The 18,963-nt window shown below is 35.9% G+C and overlaps 1 protein-coding gene and 1 long non-coding RNA gene across 7 annotated transcripts in view; one reads left to right on the top strand and one right to left on the bottom strand.

Annotated features, from left to right (window-relative positions):
* The window catches only part of PTPN12 (protein tyrosine phosphatase, non-receptor type 12), a 94,377-nt gene that overhangs the window by 51,123 nt on the left and 24,291 nt on the right, over positions 1-18,963 (bottom strand). For 4 of the 6 annotated variants that reach the window (XM_027838624.1, XM_027838622.1, XM_027838620.1 and 1 more), the window contains exon 2: positions 3,287-3,395. The exons of the other annotated variants lie outside the window; for them this stretch is intronic. In XM_027838624.1, the coding sequence (XP_027694425.1) occupies positions 3,287-3,395 (109 nt within the window). The remainder of the gene's footprint in view (positions 1-3,286; positions 3,396-18,963) is intronic. 6 annotated transcript variants of the gene reach the window in all.
* LOC114025266 lies at positions 239-13,534 on the top strand. Its single transcript, XR_003567009.1, has 3 exons — positions 239-314; positions 641-800; positions 13,479-13,534. It is a non-coding gene; the product is annotated as an uncharacterized LOC114025266 (long non-coding RNA).

The raw sequence follows: 18,963 nt of genomic DNA, 5'->3' as shown, positions 1-18,963 counted from the left end.
TCCATACCAGAGATGAATATACAAAATGATCATGAATATAAAATAAACATAATAAAAGAGAGATACAAATGACACACAGACTTTTAAGGAAAGATCAATTCTGAGTGAAGAGTACAGAGAAGGACAATTAATTGTAATATTAATAATAACTAAAATTTATACAGTACTATAAAAATATTACCTCATTTGATCCTAAAAATCCTCAAAGTGGGTACTATTACTATCTCCATTTTCAGATGCAGTGACCAGCCAAGGATCAGAGAACTTGTCAACAACTGGGACAGGATTCAAACTTGGGTCTCTCAACTCCCAAGGTCAGCACTTTATCTACTCTGCCATAATTTCTCAAGGATTTCAAATGTGGTGATGAAGAATAGGGGCATTTCTTGTATTAGGAATTACATGAACAAATGGACAGAGGCCAAAACTGTGGTATATAGATCAGAGAAACTCAGTATTTTAGTTTGTCTAAAGTGAACACTTTATTTGGGAGAATAGAGTAAAATAAAAGTTATACAAGTAGATTAGCACCAGATTTTGGAAAGCCTTGAGTTCCTGGCAAAGGAATTTGGATTTCATTAGGCAAGAAGAAACCAATAAAAGCTTTTGATTGACAGATAAATCTTTCTTATCCATGTAGATGTCATTTTAACAATGATTGGAAGTATGAACTGCCAAGGGGAAAGACAAAGTGATGAGAATAAACTATGAGACTACTACAAATGATGCAAGACATAACGATCTGGACTGGGGAAGCAGAGGAGGAGAAAACAAAGAGAATGCCAAGGTTTGGGCCACAGGTAAATGGGAGAATGGGGGTGCCATTAACAGAAATAGGAAAAGTCAGAGGTATAATTTTAAGTAAGGGAAAGAAAATTGGTTTACGAAACCCTTTTTCTAAAAACCCTTTTTTTCCAGCAACTACCTGGGCAGCAGTTCTTAATGTGGGGTCCTTGAACCTTAAAAAAAAAATTCTGATATTCTGTTGACTACTTTGATATAACTGCTTTCCTTTACAATTCTATGTATTTTATTTAACACACTTAAGAACATTATTCTGGGAAAGTGTCCATAGATTTCAAACTGCTAAAGGAATCTATGACACAAAAAGGTTTAAGAATCCCTGACCTACAGAGGTTCACTGACTTTCCAATCATCAATGCCTATTCCTCTCTAAAAGATAAAAGCATTGTCCATCTCCTTTTATTACTATAGCATTATCTCAAAGGTTATTAAGAACTAATTACTATTAGGTTACATGAAAACTGGATAATCCAGTTTTGTCTGGTTAAATAGTTTGAACGACCAAAACAACTGTATAAACAATTCTACTTTTAAAAACACCTTGTGGTCTTTCCAAAATGCTTAAAAATACAATGAGATAAGCACCCTACCCTAATAAGGGTAGTTAGGTCTCCTATAAATAAAATTAAACAAAACTGTCTAGTTGAAAACTAGATAAACATACAGATAGGGCTGATAACACAGCTGAATTATACTCTAAGCTTTCAGCTATTTTCCCCCATTTTTTAATCTGCTCTTATTATCTAATATGTATGCATCCATAAAAAACAAAAATAAAAAACAGCTAAATCATTCAAATACTTTAATCTACTTGACCCTAGAACATCCTACTGGAAGAATGAAAAAATGAAAAAGTCAGGTAAGTATTTTTTTTTTTCACAAGAACTGTTGGCTTTGGCATAGGAAACTCCCATATAAGAAAACTGCTTCTCACAATGCAGATCAGCAACCCGTCCTGAAATTTATATTCTTAATGACTTGCCTGGGACACTGATCAATTAAGTGAGGTACCAATGGTCACACAGCTATTATGTGTCAGATGTAGAGCTTGAAACTAATTTCCTAGCTGAGAGGTCAACCCTTTATTCTCTATGCCATACTATAAATTGTACTTAATTTAGGTAAATTGTTTCCTAACCCTTAGGTATCATTCTAGTGGTAAATCTGTGAATAAGAATTTACTATAGTATTTCACTAAGAAACTTAATCAAAACTGAAACTCCATGCAGATTATACCAAATTATGACTATACTACATAACCTGCTCTTCATTATTCAAGCCTACAAAAAGAAAATAGAAAATAATGTGAAAATCTTTTCTATTTGGCTTTGGAAGGTAGGTTCAAAGACTCACTGTGAAATACATTCAGAAATGTATCAACAATCTCACCCTCTTACTACTCCAACCTAACAATGAGGACTAAAATACAGTTGGTAACATGAAGCAGTAGCAGTCTTGGAGACACCATGAATAAGAAAAAAATAAGCCAGTAATTTGCAAAAGACTACACTGCAAAAGAAAGAAAATATCTACTATGCCCTACATCTCCAAGATTTACTGTTGGAAAATTTAATATATAGTTTGCTTCTCTAACTGAAGTGCCTCAAAAGAATTTCACAAAAGAATTTTCCCACTAGAATTTTACTTTTTGACTTTTTTTTTTTTTACTTAGTATCAGGTCAAAGAAAAAGACTTCTATGTACAAAAATATTCATAGCAGTTCTTTTTGCAGTGGTGGTAAAGAATAAGAAATTGAAAACATGCCCATCAATTGGGGAATGGCTGATCATGTTATGGTATATGACTGTGATGGAATACTATTGTGCTATAAGACATGATGATTAGGATGGTTTCAGAAAAACCCGGAAGACCTATATGAACTGATAAAAGCAAGTAAGCAGAACTAGGAGAACAGTGTACACAGTTACAGCACTATTGTAATGATGATCAACTGTGAAAGACTTAGCTACTCTGATCAAGACAATGATCCAAGGCAATTCCAAAGAATCCACGATGAAAAACGCTATCCAACTCAAGAAAGAGCTGATGAACTCTGAATGAAGCATAATTTTTTCTACTTTCTTGATGCGCTGATTTTTTATTGTTTTTTTCTTTTGCAACATGGCTAATATGGAAAAATGTTTTGCATGACTTCACATGTGTAACTGATATACTGTTTGCCTTCTCAATGGGGGGAATGGGAGAAAATTAAGAAATTAATGTTAAAAATATGTAAACTTAATTTATTATCAGGTAAAAATTATTTTGTAAACAAAGACTAAAGAATAAAGTTTAAAAGCCTATTTACAAATTTAAGCAACATTTCAATTTGGATGTAACTGTTTTAACACTGCACTTTTAAGACAAAAGCTTGAATATTCATCTAATCTAGTCATTCTAGAACAACAGAAAAAGAAATTGGTAAGGCCATAAAAATAATTAAGACTTCTATTTGTTTTGGTAAAAGACAATTCAAACTTACACGGTAATATGTCTTTGTATCTGTTCTTTTTAACATTTTCTTCTTTTTCTCCAGTGGCTGTTGGATAAATTTTTTCTGTTCTATATTTGGTAGATAATCGTCTTAGTCGCTGGGGGAAAAAAAAGTAACAACATTTAGTCAAATATCTTCATAGTTGAAATATTTAATGCATTTAGAAAATTATTTACTAAAGTTCTACTAAGCTGTTGTAGAGCTGGGTGCAAAATATACAGAGCTTCTAGGATGTATGAGCAGAAAAGGAGATTGACAGGTTGACTAGCTAGAGTGAAGGATTACAGACTGACAGTGAGGGGCATGCTGACATTCATAAATACGTGAAGAGTATTTCTCGACTTTTCCAGGAAGGCAGGAAGAATTGCCATCTTAATCTTTTCTTTTGGTGAGGCAACTGGGGTTATAAGTAACTTGCCCAGGGTCACACAGCTAGTGTGTGTTATGTGTCTGAGGCCGCATTTGAACTCAGGTCCTCTTGACTCCAAGGCCAGTGCTCTATCCACTGCACCACCTTGCTGCCCCCATTTTCATCTTTGTACATTGGTTCTGTATCTGGTGCACAGCAGAGTGCTCTGCACATCAAGGAGCTTAAAAATGAATTCAGAACACTACACTACAGAAGATTTTTATGGAAAGGCACTGACAAGATGAGACAGCATGATGTATCACTGGGAAAAAAAAGTCTCCCATCCATGAAATTATGGATCCAAACTAACGCAAGTATCTTCTACACCACTCAGCATAGTACACTGCACACACTTAAGAAATAAATGCGGAATGACTTGTGATTCCATTTTTCCAAAGTATGACAGTGAACAGGAAGGTGGGGGATGGGTGTACAAATGGAATAAGACGTCATTTTTTTTTATGATCAGCAAGAGTTGGAATCAGAGCACTTTTCAACCTTAGTGGTACTGGTTTACAATATATTTTCCTCACAACAATTTTGTAAGGCTGTTGTAGAAATATTACCTTCTTTTTTTATAGGTTGACAATGAAACTCCCTGAGTTTCAGTGAAACTATTACTTATTCAAATAGTACAGCTCAAAATTGTAACTAAAACCTACATCCTCCGTATGTAGTCCAGTGTTCTATTTCCAACACTAAACTGAAAACTCTATGTCCAACTTACTTAATTCTCATAAACTGCTATTTGTCTTGAGTATCCTAAATTGCTTTCAATTAAAAACAAAACAAAACCTCATCCATATCTGAAGGACAGAATTTACTTCTTAAATTCTTTAAATAATAAAAATTACTTAAAAGGCACTATGAAAAAATGCATCCTTTCATATCTCTTACAAATGCCTGACAAAGATCAATTCTGCGTATTCACTGTACTAAAGAAGCAGTTTGTGGGTTAGTGGCAAACCCTTACCACATATGGCAGTAGGGATGTTCTTTGAGCTAGAATACTTCTGGCCTGTCACTAATAAGACTTTCTGCTTTCAGAAGCACTAAAAAGTTAGCATTGTAAATTGTTGAAATTTTACTCAACTATACCCCTGAAATTCAATTACATTCAATTCCTACTTTCTTTTCCATTTAAAGACATATTGTTTTGATCAAAAAAATTTTAATTTAGTTGATGTTAGGAAGTCAGACTACAATTTAATTTTTTTAGCCATTCTTTTTTCCTCTTTGGTATATAAATGTGACAGAGAATGTCCAATAATTTCACACAAAGAATGCAAATAACTGGCTATTTGCAAACCACAGCAATTTAATACATTGTACTTTATGTATCTTTTCATTGTACTTAGCATACATGACTGACTGCTTTGCAAACTGTCACTTGCCTGAAAGTGTCAATACTGGACAAACAAAAAAAATCTCAGTTTAATACAAGTGTTACTGCTTCTGTAGGGGACAGGTTAGTTATTTTGCTCCTCACCACCTCCCTAAATTGCAGGATGGTAACTGTTAAGAGTCTACCTACTCAAAAAAATGTTTCAAGAACAGAAACATTCCTTTACTGATTTTCTTTCCTTTAACTCACCATATGAATGGAGAAAAAAGCCAACAGATGCATAAACTAAGATGTGAGATGAATGCCATCTGCTAGGCTGTGGAGAGATGTTTTCTGGACTTTCCCTCCATACCCATTCAAAGAATACAATTATATTTTAAAAATTAATAAGATGAAAAACCTAACTGGAATCTTGAACTGAGTGGGAATAAAGCCAATGTGAAATTTCCTACATTTGTGATTTCCTATGGTATCACAGTTCTCAAAACACACTAATGAATACATTTATAGACATATGTCCAAAAAAAAAAACCTGGAAAAACACTAAGATACTAATTCATGATTTAATTCAAAAACATTAGCAAGGTTTCCGTACACTAAATCTTTATTTCTACACTCTCTTTGCCTTTGTACAAAAAGATGTATCATTTTTTAAATTTATTTCTTCTGTCAACTTTTTCTGGAATTTTACATAAGAATATTTTTAAAAGAGTTGAGGAGGAGAGAATAATAAAAAATATTCTCAAAAAAAGGGAAACCTAGTAATTCCTAGCAATATTACTGAAAGAGGAAAAAATGCCCAATATACTCTATCATGTCTCACCTCCCCCTTCCCACCCCTGTCCAACAGTACTTCATGGGCAAAGCAAAAAGTTCTCAGCAACTCAACTGTTTCATGTATAGGAAAGCTAATACTTACTCTACCTACGTTCAACAACAGTGTTGCAAGAAAAGTGCTATGAAACTTCTAATTCATCTGTCAACAAAAGTTTATTAGGCATCTAAATATTTGGTCCCTCCTAATGCTAAAATATTATGATTCTGTGAAGTCCTTTTGAAATAAGGTTAACATGTGTACACTATAATCCTTAAAATACTACATGCATATGCTCTGTTAGGATATAATCTAATTGACTATATTCTATAATCCAGGGCCAGGACTATTTCATTTATGTCTCTGTATTACCAGTACCTAGCACAGTGCCTGGCAAACTCTAGGTTCCTAAACATTTATTGAATTTTGTTTGAAAACATATACACAGGGTAGCCTAGATAGCACAGTGGATAGAGCTCTGGCCTTGGAGTCAGGAGAACCTGAGTTCAAATGCGACCTCAGACACTTGACACTAGCTGTGTGACCCTGGGCAAGTCACTTAACCCCAACTGCCTCACCTAAAATAAAAAAGAAAACATACACACTATGGCATTATGCTATGAACTGGAGATACAAAGGTAGAAATGAAATAGCTCTCTTTTTCATTTAGGAGTTTATATTTTATTGGGGGAGAATGCGAATATATAAATATACGTTAAATATATACAAGGCAGTTTTGGAAGAGAGGGCACTAGCAGCTTGGGGGGAGGGGACAGGATAGGTTTCATGTCAAAGTTGGTGCTTCAGCTCAGTTTTGAAGGAAGGTAGGGATTCTGTGAAAAGGGAGAGCACAGTAGGGAGAGTAGGGGAAATAGCCAATGCAAAGTTATGCATATGAAAAATAATATGCTTTGTGTAAGTAACAGAACATTATTTTGACTGGATCTGAGTACTAACAGGGAGAGTAATGTGCAATAAGACAATAAGAAGGATGGGGACAAAGTTGTGAAGAGCTGCAAAAGCTAAATAAGAATTTGTTTTCGATCCTATATGCAATAGAGAGCCACTGTAGTTTAGTGACTAAGGGTGTTTTATAGTCAGATCTTTAAGTGAGGCAAATCAGTTTGACTGAGTGTATAGGATGGGCTAAATTGTTGAGAGACTTGAGGCAAGGAGAATAATTAGGAAGTAACTGCATGCAATAGTCCAAGCAAGAGGTGATAAAGGGCTGAACTAAGGTTGTGGCTTTATGAGTAGAGAAGGAGTTGGATACCAGAGATGTTATGGAGGAATAAAACAAGATTTGGAAACTGATTGGATTTGTCAGATAAGGAAAAGGAAGGAGTTGAGAAACAATCTGAATTTATGAACCTGAGAAATGTTATGATGGTAGAGCTCTAAAGAGCAATGCAGAGAAATTCAAAAGAAATATCATTTGGCAAGTGTGGGAAAGATAACGAGTTCTGTTTTGTACATATTGGGTTTCAGATGGCTATGGGATACACAGGTTAAAATGTCTTATACAGACAGATAATCAATGGTGCAAGTCTGATGCTCAGGGCACTACAGTTAGAAACATATCTGGACGTTATCTGCAAAGACAATAGTTAAACCTATGGGAGCTCACAAGGTCATCCACAGCGACCGTAGAAGAGAAAAGAAGAAGTTCTAGGAGCAGAAGAGCAAACTTAGAAGTGAGACAAGAAGGAGTCTCATGAAAACCCAAACAAAAAATATCCATTAGAGGGCAGCCAGCATCAAACTCTGCAAAGAAGCTGAGAAGCATGAGCATTGAGAAAAGACTGTAAGATGAGATAATTGAGTAGGGAGAGGCAGCAGGGTGTTATTTAAGACAAGGCAAGGCATGGCTTCAAATCCTACTTTAGACATTTATTAACACTGTTACCTAAGAATACAAAGAAAACCTAAGAATACAAAGAAAGGCAAAAAATAAACCAATAAATAATATAAATATTAAAATAAATTAATAAATAACATAAATATAAAATAATATAAATTTTAAAATAAATTTAAATAAATTTAAAAAAAAATTCCTGCTCTTGAGAGCTCACAGTCTAATGAGGGAGGAGACATGCAAACAAATATATACAAACAAGATAAAAAGGATAAATTGAAGATAATCTTAGAGAGAAGGCACTAGCATTAAAGAAAACCAGGAAAAGCTTCTTGGCAGAAGATGAGACCTTAGCTTAAACTTGAAGAAAGCCACGAGGCAGAGATGAGGAGGTTTAGAATTCCTGACACCATTGGGGACAGTCAGTGAAAATGCAGTGAGAAGACATCAAGTACCCACAACAGTACCAACAGAACCAAGGAAGTTAGGAACTAAGGAAGGTTTGAAACAAGTTCAGTTTCCAACATGTTAACTTTAAGGTGTTTATGGGACATCCAGCTCTAGACATACAATAGGTAATCAAAGATGTGAGACTACAGGTCAGTAGGGGGCTTAAATAAACAGATCTAAGACTCATCTGAATAGAGAAAAGTGAATTCATGGAAGCTGATGAAATCACCTTAGATAGTGTTGAGAGAGAAGAAGGTCCGTATTTATACAGCCTTACAGTACACACCTTGGTTAGCAGTCATGACCTACAGGAAGATCCAAAGGATATCTCTTAGGTCCCTTTCGGCCTTAAATCTACAACCCAGAGAGGGTTGTTTACTTTAGAGAGAGCAGGTTCAACTGAGTGAGTGGCTGTAAACCAGATTATAAAGGGTTTGAAGATTAAAGCACTATATGGGATGTCCCAAAAGTCTTAGTGCAGCTTAAATGCTTAGATCTGGTATTAGTAGTAGTAGTAATAGTACTAGTATTAATATAATAATAATACTAGCATAATATAATAATTAATATAATTATATTAATATAATGCTAAAATAACTGATTTATACAAATTAATTTCTCTTACTAACTTACCTTAAATGTTTAAGTCTAAGTTGTCTTTTATAAAAAATGAAGACTGTTCTTTGAAAAGGAGTTATAAAATGAGGAATCCATAACCAAATACCTTATTTTTAATACCTAAGGACTATTTGTGGTTTTATCTAGTTTGGAAAATAAATTCTAGGGGCAGCTAGGTAGCACAGCAAATAGAGCACCAGCCCTGTATCAGGAGGACCTGGGTTCAAATCCAGCCTCAGACCAAACATTTGAAACTTACTAGCTGTATGACCCTGGGCAAGTCAACTTAACCCCAATTGACTTAAAAAAACAGAAAGAAAAGAAAGAAAGAAATTCTAATCTAGCCCCAAACATACTTTCACATGAAATATTGCACAGGTACAAAATCTTAAAAAGGAAATTTTAAATATTATACCTATAAAGTCAGCCAGTCAACAGTCAGCAAGAATTTAAGTGCTTACTTACAGAAATTTATATGTGATATTGGGAATAGGGAACCACTGGAGTACAATGAAAAGAGTGGTGACTTTGGCTAACATGACAAAACAGGAAAATGATAACTGTTGGAGAAGATGTGGGAAAACTGGCATTGGTGGAGTTGTGAACTGATCCAACCATTTTGGAAAGCAATTTGGAACTATGCCCAAAGGGTTATAAAAATGTGCATGCCCTTTGACCCAGCAATAGCACTTCTAGAGCTATATCCCAAAGAGATCATAAAAATGGGAAAGGGACCCACATGTACAAAAATATTTATAGCAGCTCTTTCTGTGGTGGCAAAGAACTGGAAATTGAGGGGATATCCATCAATTGGGGAATGGCTGAACAAGTTGCGGTATATGAATGCAGTAAGAATGCTATAAGAAATGATGAGCAAGTGGACTTAAGAAAAACCTGGAAAGACTTAATATGGACTGATGCTGAGTGAAGTGAGCAGAACCAGAAGAATGTTGTACACAGTAACAGCCACATTGTGCGATGACTAACTGTAACAGACCTAGCTTTTCTCAGCAATGCAAAGATCTAAAACATCTCCAAAGGTCTCATGACAAAAAATGCTGTCCACATCCAGAGAAAGAACTATGGAGTTGGAATGCAGATCGAAGCATACTATTTGCTTTTTTTTCCCCTCTTCTGTTTTGTTTTGTTTCTTCTTTCTTGTGGTTCCTCCTATTGGTTCTATTTCTTCTTATAACAAACTAATGTGAAAATTTAAAAAAAAAAGTGGTGACTTAGACCTATGCTTTAGGAGAAAAAACTTCAGCAGCTCAGCAGAAGATGATGGAATGGAGGGAAGAGAACTGAGGAAGGTAGAGCAATGGAGAGGCTACTGCAATAGTCCAGGATAAAGTGAGGAGAACTGACTGGATAAGTGGAAAAAAGCAGATGTAAGAGGAGATGCAAAGTAGAAATGACAATATTTTCCAACAGATTGGAGATATGGGCTGTTGAGACTGAGGATTTAAAGATTATGCTGAGATTGCAAGCCTGGGTGACTAGAAGGATGCGCTTCACAGTAAGAGAAAAGTCAGGAGACTCTGGGGGGCAAAGACCCAACTTTGTTCAACTGAATGAAATGCTGAGGCAGCTCAATACAATTAACTGGAAAGGATATTTGAGCACAGGAAAGAGCTAGACCATTTTTATGAGTTCAGAGAAGAGAATGTTTGAGACTAGCCATTCAAGTCAACAAGTATTTATTAAGTACTTACTGTGTGTCGGGCACTGTGCTAATCACTAGAGATATCTCAAGAAAGGCAAAAACAATAACCCTAAGGAATTCACAGTCTAATTGGGTAGACATATACAAACAATCTATATACAGAATAAATTGAAGATAATCTTAGAGGGAAGAACACTAACATTAAGGGTGACAAGAAATGACTTATTGCAGAAGGTGGTAATTAGCTGAGACTTGAAGAAAGCTAAAGGCAGAAATGAGAAGAAATGAGAGTTCTAAGCATAAAGAAAAGCTAGTGAGAAAATTCATGGAGTCTGGAGATGAAACATCTTCGGCCAGTAACAACAAGGAAAGCTATACAGGGTCACAGAGAACATGGAAGAATAGTAAGGTGGGTAAGAATGCTGGAAAATGACCAAAGGAAGGGGTCAAGTTATAAAAGGTTTTAAAAGCCAAAGAGTGTGTTTTATACTTGATCTTGAAGGCAAGAGGGAACCCATGTAGTTTACTGAGGAGGCTGACATGGCCAGATTTGTGCTTTAAGAAGATAATGTTGATAGTTGGATGGAAGAGAGATTTCAGGCAGGGAGACCAACCATAAGGCTATAGCAAAAATCCCCATGTGACATGACAGTCTGTATATGGGTGGTATCAAAGTCAAAGGAGAGAAAAAGGGATGGGGGGTTTATGAGTGATGTTGGTAAGGCATAATGTAGAGCACTTGGGCAACAGAACGTAAATGGGGAGGGTGCAATGGGGTAGGGGAGGAGGGAGGAAGGATGACCATAAGGAATAAAGTATAACACCTGGGTAACTGGGAGGATGGTAATGACCTTGACAGTTAATTGGAAGGTTTGGGGAGGAAATAGGACTTTAGCTTTAGACTCAAAGAAAGCTAGGAGGCAGAGATAAAGAGGTTTGAAAATCCCATGCACTAGAGACAGCAAGTAAAAAATGAAGACAGGATAGATCAAGCACACTTGTCAGTAGTCGGGAAATTAGAGAGAGGCAGGCTTGAAGGTAAAGATAACAAGTTCGCTCTGAATATGTTGACTTTACTATGTCTATGGGACATGTGAGACAAGTCAGGAGAAGCTAGTTTAAAGAGATCTAAGAATCATCTAAACAAAGATGGTAATTGATTCTAATGGAGGTAATGAGATCAAGAGGTGATATAATGTGGAAAGAAAGTAAAAGAAGGAAAGCTACTTCATGAAAACCTGAAAAGAGCATTTCAAGGAGAAAAGAGTAATGGATAATGTCAAAGACTGAAAAAGGGTCAACAAGGATGAGAAATGCCATTGGATTTGAGAATTAAGAGATAACTGGAGAAAACAGTTTTAAGTGATATTTTAAATAGTTTAAATAATGAAGTCAGAAGTTAGACTGCAGAGACTTATGAAGACAGGGAGAGGAAAGAAAGTGAAGAAATGGATTGGAGACAGCCTTCTCAAGGAGATTAGTCACAAAAGAGTTATGTTAGTAGGTAGCAGGGAAGCAGCCAATAAACAGCAAAAGAAAATTGAAGATAGTGATAACAGAGGGGTGAAGATAGTGATAACAGAAAATAGGATGCAATGGTATCAAGAGTACATGCAGAAGGGTTCACCTTGGCAAGGAGAAAGACAACCTCTTCTTGTCAGACAGGATGAGCCAGTGGGGGAAATGCATCTAAGAAATGAAAAATGATGAGAAAGGAAGGAATCTACATTCTTTCAGTAAAACATGAAACAAGTCTCCGGGGGGAGGGGGGGGATAAAGGGAGTGAGGAAGGATGAAAAGGTTTAGAAAAGCAGCTGTGGTGAAAGGGATAGAGAGTTAATTAGAGAGGTATAAAAGGATTGCCTAACAGCAATGAGAGCCCAGCTGTGCTTATGCAATAGATTCGTAGTGAACCCAGTAAGCACAGTTTCATGCTTTTCTCCAGCTTCATTCAACAACACATGAGCAAGAATGAAAACTGCAGATGGTGGGAGTAAACTAAGGTTCAGGCTTAGCAGAGTATGATTGTTGATAGAATTAAGGGTGCCAGGGACTCAAGACAAGAGAGTGGTGTAGCTGAATTGGTTCACCAAGGGTTCAAGATGGGGAAGGAAGCAGAGTATAAGCCAGTACAAACGGCAATGGCCTAGGAAAGAATTTGGATGTAGAGGGACTGGAAGTTATGGTTATGGTTAAGAATGAGGTTAGGAGTTGTAAGGGAAAGGTGGAATTATGAAAGCAAAGAATCACCAGCTGAAAGGTATAATGGGGAAAGTGGTATAAATTTAAACATTAGAAGCCATCATTTCACATGAGGAAGAGAAGTTCAGTGGAAGAACTACAGTTAAATGACCTGGGTTTGGAGCTTGGCTGTGCTGCTTGCTACATGGAAAACTTTTTGGGGAAGGCCATTTCTCTCTCTTTTGGGGCGGGGGTGGGGTGGGTGGGGAGGGGAATGGGGTTAAGTGACTTGCCCAGGGTCACCCAGCTAGTAAGTGTTATGTGTCTGAGGTCAAATTTGAACTCAGGTCCTCCTGAATCCAGGGCCAGTGCTCTATCCGCTGCGCCACCTAGCTGCCCTCACCATTTCTCTTTTGTTATTGTTGTTGGTCAGTTGTTTCAGTGGTATCCAACTCTTCATGACCCCATTTGGCGTTTTCTTGGCAAAGCCATTTCCTTCTCCTGCTCATTTTAAAGATGAGGAAACTGAAGCAAACAGGGTTAAGTGACTTGCGCAGGATGACATAGCTAGTAAGCATCTGAGGCCACATTTGAACTCAGGTCTTTCTGACTCTAGGCCTAGCAATCTATTCACTAAGCCACTTAGCTACCTAATCCATTTCTCTAGGGACCTGTTTCCTTACATGAGTAGGTCAGAATGGATTACCATATGGTCCCTTTCACCTCTCAGTCCGAGATCCTGTGATTATGCTTTGAGAATTAGATGTTAAAAGGTTTAATAGCAAAAATAGAAAATAATAGATTTGAAAACATTTTCTCTCAATCTCTTTTCTCTGTTTCCTAAGGCATCTGAAAGAAATCATCACATGGAAGTACAGCACATAATTTATTCCAGTTCCAGGTAACTGACAAGAATCAATGACTATAAATGTAAAATTTAAATTTAAATTATTCTATTGAAAAAAAATAAGATTTTCATGTTTGTCTGAAAGAGTCTTAAAGGCTTTCATTTAAATTCAAAGCTCTAAAGTTACACAAAGTATGATCAATAATCTGTGTCTAATTTTTATACAATTGATACAGAAAAGCACTTATGCATACAATTTTCCTTTACCTCTGCTACCAAGTAGCTCTAAGACTTAACTAATTTTATTCTCTTTCAGCCTCAAGTTCTTCATGTAGAAAACTGAAAAGGATAAATCTGATGACAAAGATCCTTTCTGACTTGAAAATTCTGATTCTAAAATTCCTTGAACACCATTGTTTTAAATTGAAGGTGACATTATAAATCATCAAAAAAAGAAACTTGTTTTAGAATGTTTCAGGAGTACTCTGTATCAGTTCAAATATTAAGTATCATCATTCATAAGCAGAGTGCTACAGGACACACTGCACCAAGGGAGCGACTTAAGTTGATTCAATTAAGGACTACAACTGCAATAAAATGACAAGCCATTTATTAATAAGTACACAAATATTTTGTGTAATTATTAAATACCATGAAGAAGTCATATCTACCTTTTCTGATTATAGTAAAAAAAATACTGGGTATCACTAAACCAAACAAGTCAAAAAAGATATTATTTCCCCATGTTTTTAATTTTAAAAAAAAGTCTTAAAGGATATTTTAACAAGCTGCTTAAACTTCATATCTTGTTGAAGTACACAAAAGCAAGGAGAGAATGCAGAGAAGTAGAGAATGACCTATTGGTCTGAATATAGGCTTTTCTTCCTCCCCTAACTCAAGTATGTCTTGCACAAAACACTGAGTGTCATTTACGATAGAGTTCTTAAGAAAATGAAAACAAAATGAAGGTGAAGAAAATAGTAATTTTAAAAAAGAAATATATATATATTTAAACTCACAGAAATGTTGAAAAAAATTAGCCCTTTTATTATAAATGTATTTCATGTGGCAATTAAGTGTAATTTTTTTTGCAGAGTACACCCATGCTTTCTCTTCTCAGAGTTGTCATTTTAGGGATGTGGCCTATACTCAAACTAATAAAGTAAGGCAGTATCATCTACTGCAGCCTACATAATCATTTTCATACATAACTAATGAGAAGAGAAGCTTACATCAAGCTCTGCTTCCAATAAATGCAATGACTGCTCATCACAAGTTTCATCCAGATTCTCCTATTCCTCCCCCAAGACGGGGGAAAAAAAAAACTGTCCTCATGGAAAAGCCATTTTCTAATATTATTAAAATGAGAAGCTTATTGAGTTCTACCCCCTTTAAATTCTGCAAATCAGATCTTTCATTTACCTCTTAATATGTTGCAGTTAGTTTGTTTTGGGTGGGGAGGCCAACAATTCAATACCCCAGGGCCCCAACTGCATGCAATATACTGTTTTAATTAAATGTGCCAATTTGTTTATCAAAACTGACAAGTTCTTTATAAAGTACTACTGATGATACAGTTCTACAGAAATAATTTTTATCTTCTTAAGACTTTAGAATTTCCTCCCCACCTTTTTTAAACGAGGGCACTGTGAAATTTAAGATACATTCTTGATGAAACTAAAGACAAAACTAAAAGGGTTTGCAGTGTTTACCTAGAACTGAAGCTTCATCTCTCTCTCTACACACACACACACACAACTTTTCATTATCTGAGTGTCTATGTTGGGTAAATTAAATTAAAAAAAATTAACTGAGAATTTTGAAAGGAAATAAAAGAGAAGCAATGGGATGGGGAGAATGGAGGGTGGGAAGTAAAATGAACATTAAGATCCCCAGCTTAACCACAAGATGGCAGAAAGAACCGCACCACCACCACCACCACCACCACCACCACCATCCCAAATCAAGAGAACACAGGGTGTATCTCTTCTCTTTATCCCTATGATTCTCTCCATGGACCAAAAAGTATATATTGGTAAACAGCAACTATTTTGCCATAAAGCAAGAATTCTCTAAATCTCAGAGGCAAAAAAGTGAATACGTATGAAAAAAGGGGGTTTGCCAAACAAAATTCAAGATAATGCATACTAATACAAAATGACAGATGGATCAAGTTACTAATTCTATGTAACATTTTAAATGCCTTCTCTCTCTGTAAATGTATATATGAAAGGGGGGGCAGTTGGTTCAGAGCTATGAAACCATTTCTTCTTAAGGAGCAAGAGTGGTAAGTCCGAGAGTCATGTTCCCAATTGTCTACGTAGGTTACATGTTACACAGAAACAATTTTATATATGACAGCCTCAGAAAAGCCTATTTGGCAAAATAACTCAACTACAGAGATATATTTCCCAGACGATAAGTCATTCAATAAACGTTATCATTCTTTGTCTCCTTTGGTACCCGAGTTTCATGTCCCTCCCAAGTTTAAACACTTACATTGGTACTAGTTTACATTTTGTGTTTTCTTCTGAGTCAATGCTGCATCTTCATTAATATTGCTACCTTCCTCTCTCCCCCCTTACAAATTCACATTTACGTGTCAATTTTAGGTACTTCAATGTGCTTTATTTGCACCATCTCATTTAATCCTAACAGCCCTGTAAGAGTAACTAATCTATGTAGTGTAATCTTTTTACAAGTAAGTAAACTGAGGTCAAAGAAGATAAATGACTAGTCAATAGCCAAAAAGCTAAAGTCAAAGGTAGAAGTGGACCCAGGTTTCTCCTGACTAAAAAGGAGCCTATTATTTTACTTGCCTCACCACTCAAAGTCTCCAGTTCCTTGCAATTGGTTTTCATGAGATTATAGAACTAGAGCTGGAACACACCTGCACAAGTCATATAGTCTAACCCCATCATTGTACAGATGAAGAAAACCAGGCACATAGAAAGTAAATGATTTTCCCAAGGTCACACAGAGAATAAATATCAGGTGGAAATTGAACCCAAGTCCTGAATCCAGAACCAGTATTCCACCGTACCATTTTATTGAAACATGGCTCTTTAAAAATTAATAATAATGATAATATTTAATATTTTATTTTCCCCAATTACAAGTAAAAACAATTTTTAGTATTCTTTTTTTTTAAATTCTGAATTTCCAGTTTTCTCCTTCTCCCCCTACCCATGAGAAGGCAAGCAATTTGATATAGGTTACACATATGCAGTCATGCAAAACATTTCCATATTAGTCACACTCTGAAAGAAAACAGACAAAAAAAGGAAAAAAAGAAAAATAAAGTTTAAAAAAGTATGCTTCCATCTGCATTCAGACTATCAGTTCTTTCTCTGCAGACAGACAGCATTTTTCATCCTAAGTCCTTGGGAAATGTCTTGGTTCATTGTATTGCTGAGAACACCTAAGACATTCACAGTTGATCATTGTACAATATTGCTCTTACTCTGTAAAATGTTCTCTTGGTTCTGCTCATTTCACTTTGCATCAGTTCATGTAAGTCCATCCAGGTTTTTCTGAAGTCTGCCTGCTCATCATTTCTTATGGTATAATAGTATTCTATCACAATCACATACCACAACATGTTCGGTCATTCTCCAAATGACGAGCATCCCCTCAATTTCCAATTCTCTGCCACCACTAAAAGAGCTCCTACAAATATTTTTGTACATATAGGTCCTTTCCCTTTTAGTTTTTTTTTGGGGGGGGGTGAGGAGGGGTGTCTGGGATACACTATCTAGTAGTGGTATTGAATGGTTTTATAGCCCTATTGGCATAGTTTGAAAACGGCTGCAGTCTTTGATACCATCCATATACAGACTGTCTGGAGACAGCCTTCTCAAAGAGATTAGCCACAAAAGAGATATGTTAGTAGGTAGCAGGGAAGCAGCCAATAAACAGCAAAAAGAATTGAAGACAGTGATAACAGAGGGGGTAATGGTGCTGAACGGCTGGATCAGTTCACAATTTCATCTGCATTAGTTTCTCAATTTTCCTATATCCCCTCCAACATGTCATTTTTTTCCTGTATATTAGCCAATCTGATAGGTGTGGGGTGTTGTTTTAATTTGCCTTTCTCTAAACAATAGTGATTTGAGCATTTTTTTTGTATGGCTCTAGATAACTTTGAATACTTTGTCTGAAAACTGCCTGTTCATATCTTCTGACCATTTATCAATTGGGGAATGGCTCCTATTTTTGTAGATTTGACTCAGTTCTCTATATATTTAACAAATGAGGTTTTTATCAGAGAAACCTGTGGGAAAAAAGTTTTCACAGTAATGATTACTATACATTTCCCTCCAACCTATTTTTCCTCCCTATTTATCCTGCTCTCTCCTTTAACCCTGTCCATCTTCAAAAGGAAACATGGCTCTTTCAAAGGTCATTGAACACCTCCTCTTTATTATCAAATAATATGTCCTTTTTTCAGTCGTTAGCCTCCTTGACCCTTCTGTAATTGACACCTGTGACACCACTTTCCTTTGTAACAATCTTCTTTGTTTCTACAACATTTTCTTCACCTGATTCTCTTCATACTCATGTGGCCACTTCTTCATCTCCTTTGCAAGCCTCATCCTCTACTTACCACTGAAGACATTGGTTCTTGCTCTGCTCCTCTCATCCTCTCTTTATATTTTCTCTACCCTTAACAATCTCATACACTCCCATGGCTTCATGTATCACCTCTAGGCAGATGACTGCCAAGTATTTCTCATCTCCCAGAGCTTTCTTGCCAAATTTCAAACTGAATCACTACAAGCCCCTCGAAAACAGAATGCCTAAAACTCAAAGTCAAAAAAGTTTTAATATGATGAGAAGGTATAAAATCATCATGATAGAGAGTGTATAAAAAAAAAAGTTCAGGAGACCTGGATTCACATCCTGCCTCTACTATGTACTAATTGTGAGACCTTGGTTTCAGAACCTTGGTTTCCTCATATCTGTAAAATCAAACTAATAATCCTTGGACTTATTAAACCTCACAAGGCTTATGACACACTGTTATGCAACATGCTTTAAAAGTAAAACAAAAACAACTTTGTGGCTATTCCCCAAATAAGTCCATCTTCCTCCAAGACTACATAATTTTTTAAATGCAAGCTGAAGTACCTTGGTCTCGTTTTCCCTTTTTCTTTTATTTACATGTTGAAACTATGTAAAACTTTAACATTTCTTTTTTTCTCAAGGGACTAACTTTAAACATAAAATTAATAAATCACACTAATGGTATGTTCCCTTGCCAATATCCTTCACCATTCTGACTTTTGATGAGGCAAGTGCTGATAACTGAAGAAGCAGCAGTATTGGTCTAAAGTACATGTAAACAATCTTTTTATGATAGAATCTCAAAATCTGAGGTTGATTCTAGAAAAGGAAAAATTATCCAAGAGAATCAAAGTTTTAGTGTATGATCTACTAAAAATATAAAATATGCTTAACCTACCCAGACATTTGGGGTGAGG

Source organism: Vombatus ursinus, unplaced genomic scaffold (assembly GCF_900497805.2).
Source record: "Vombatus ursinus unplaced genomic scaffold, bare-nosed wombat genome assembly UNPS02014830.1, whole genome shotgun sequence".
Lineage (NCBI taxonomy): Eukaryota > Metazoa > Chordata > Mammalia > Diprotodontia > Vombatidae > Vombatus > Vombatus ursinus.
This window is presented reverse-complemented; position numbering and strand designations above follow the sequence as displayed.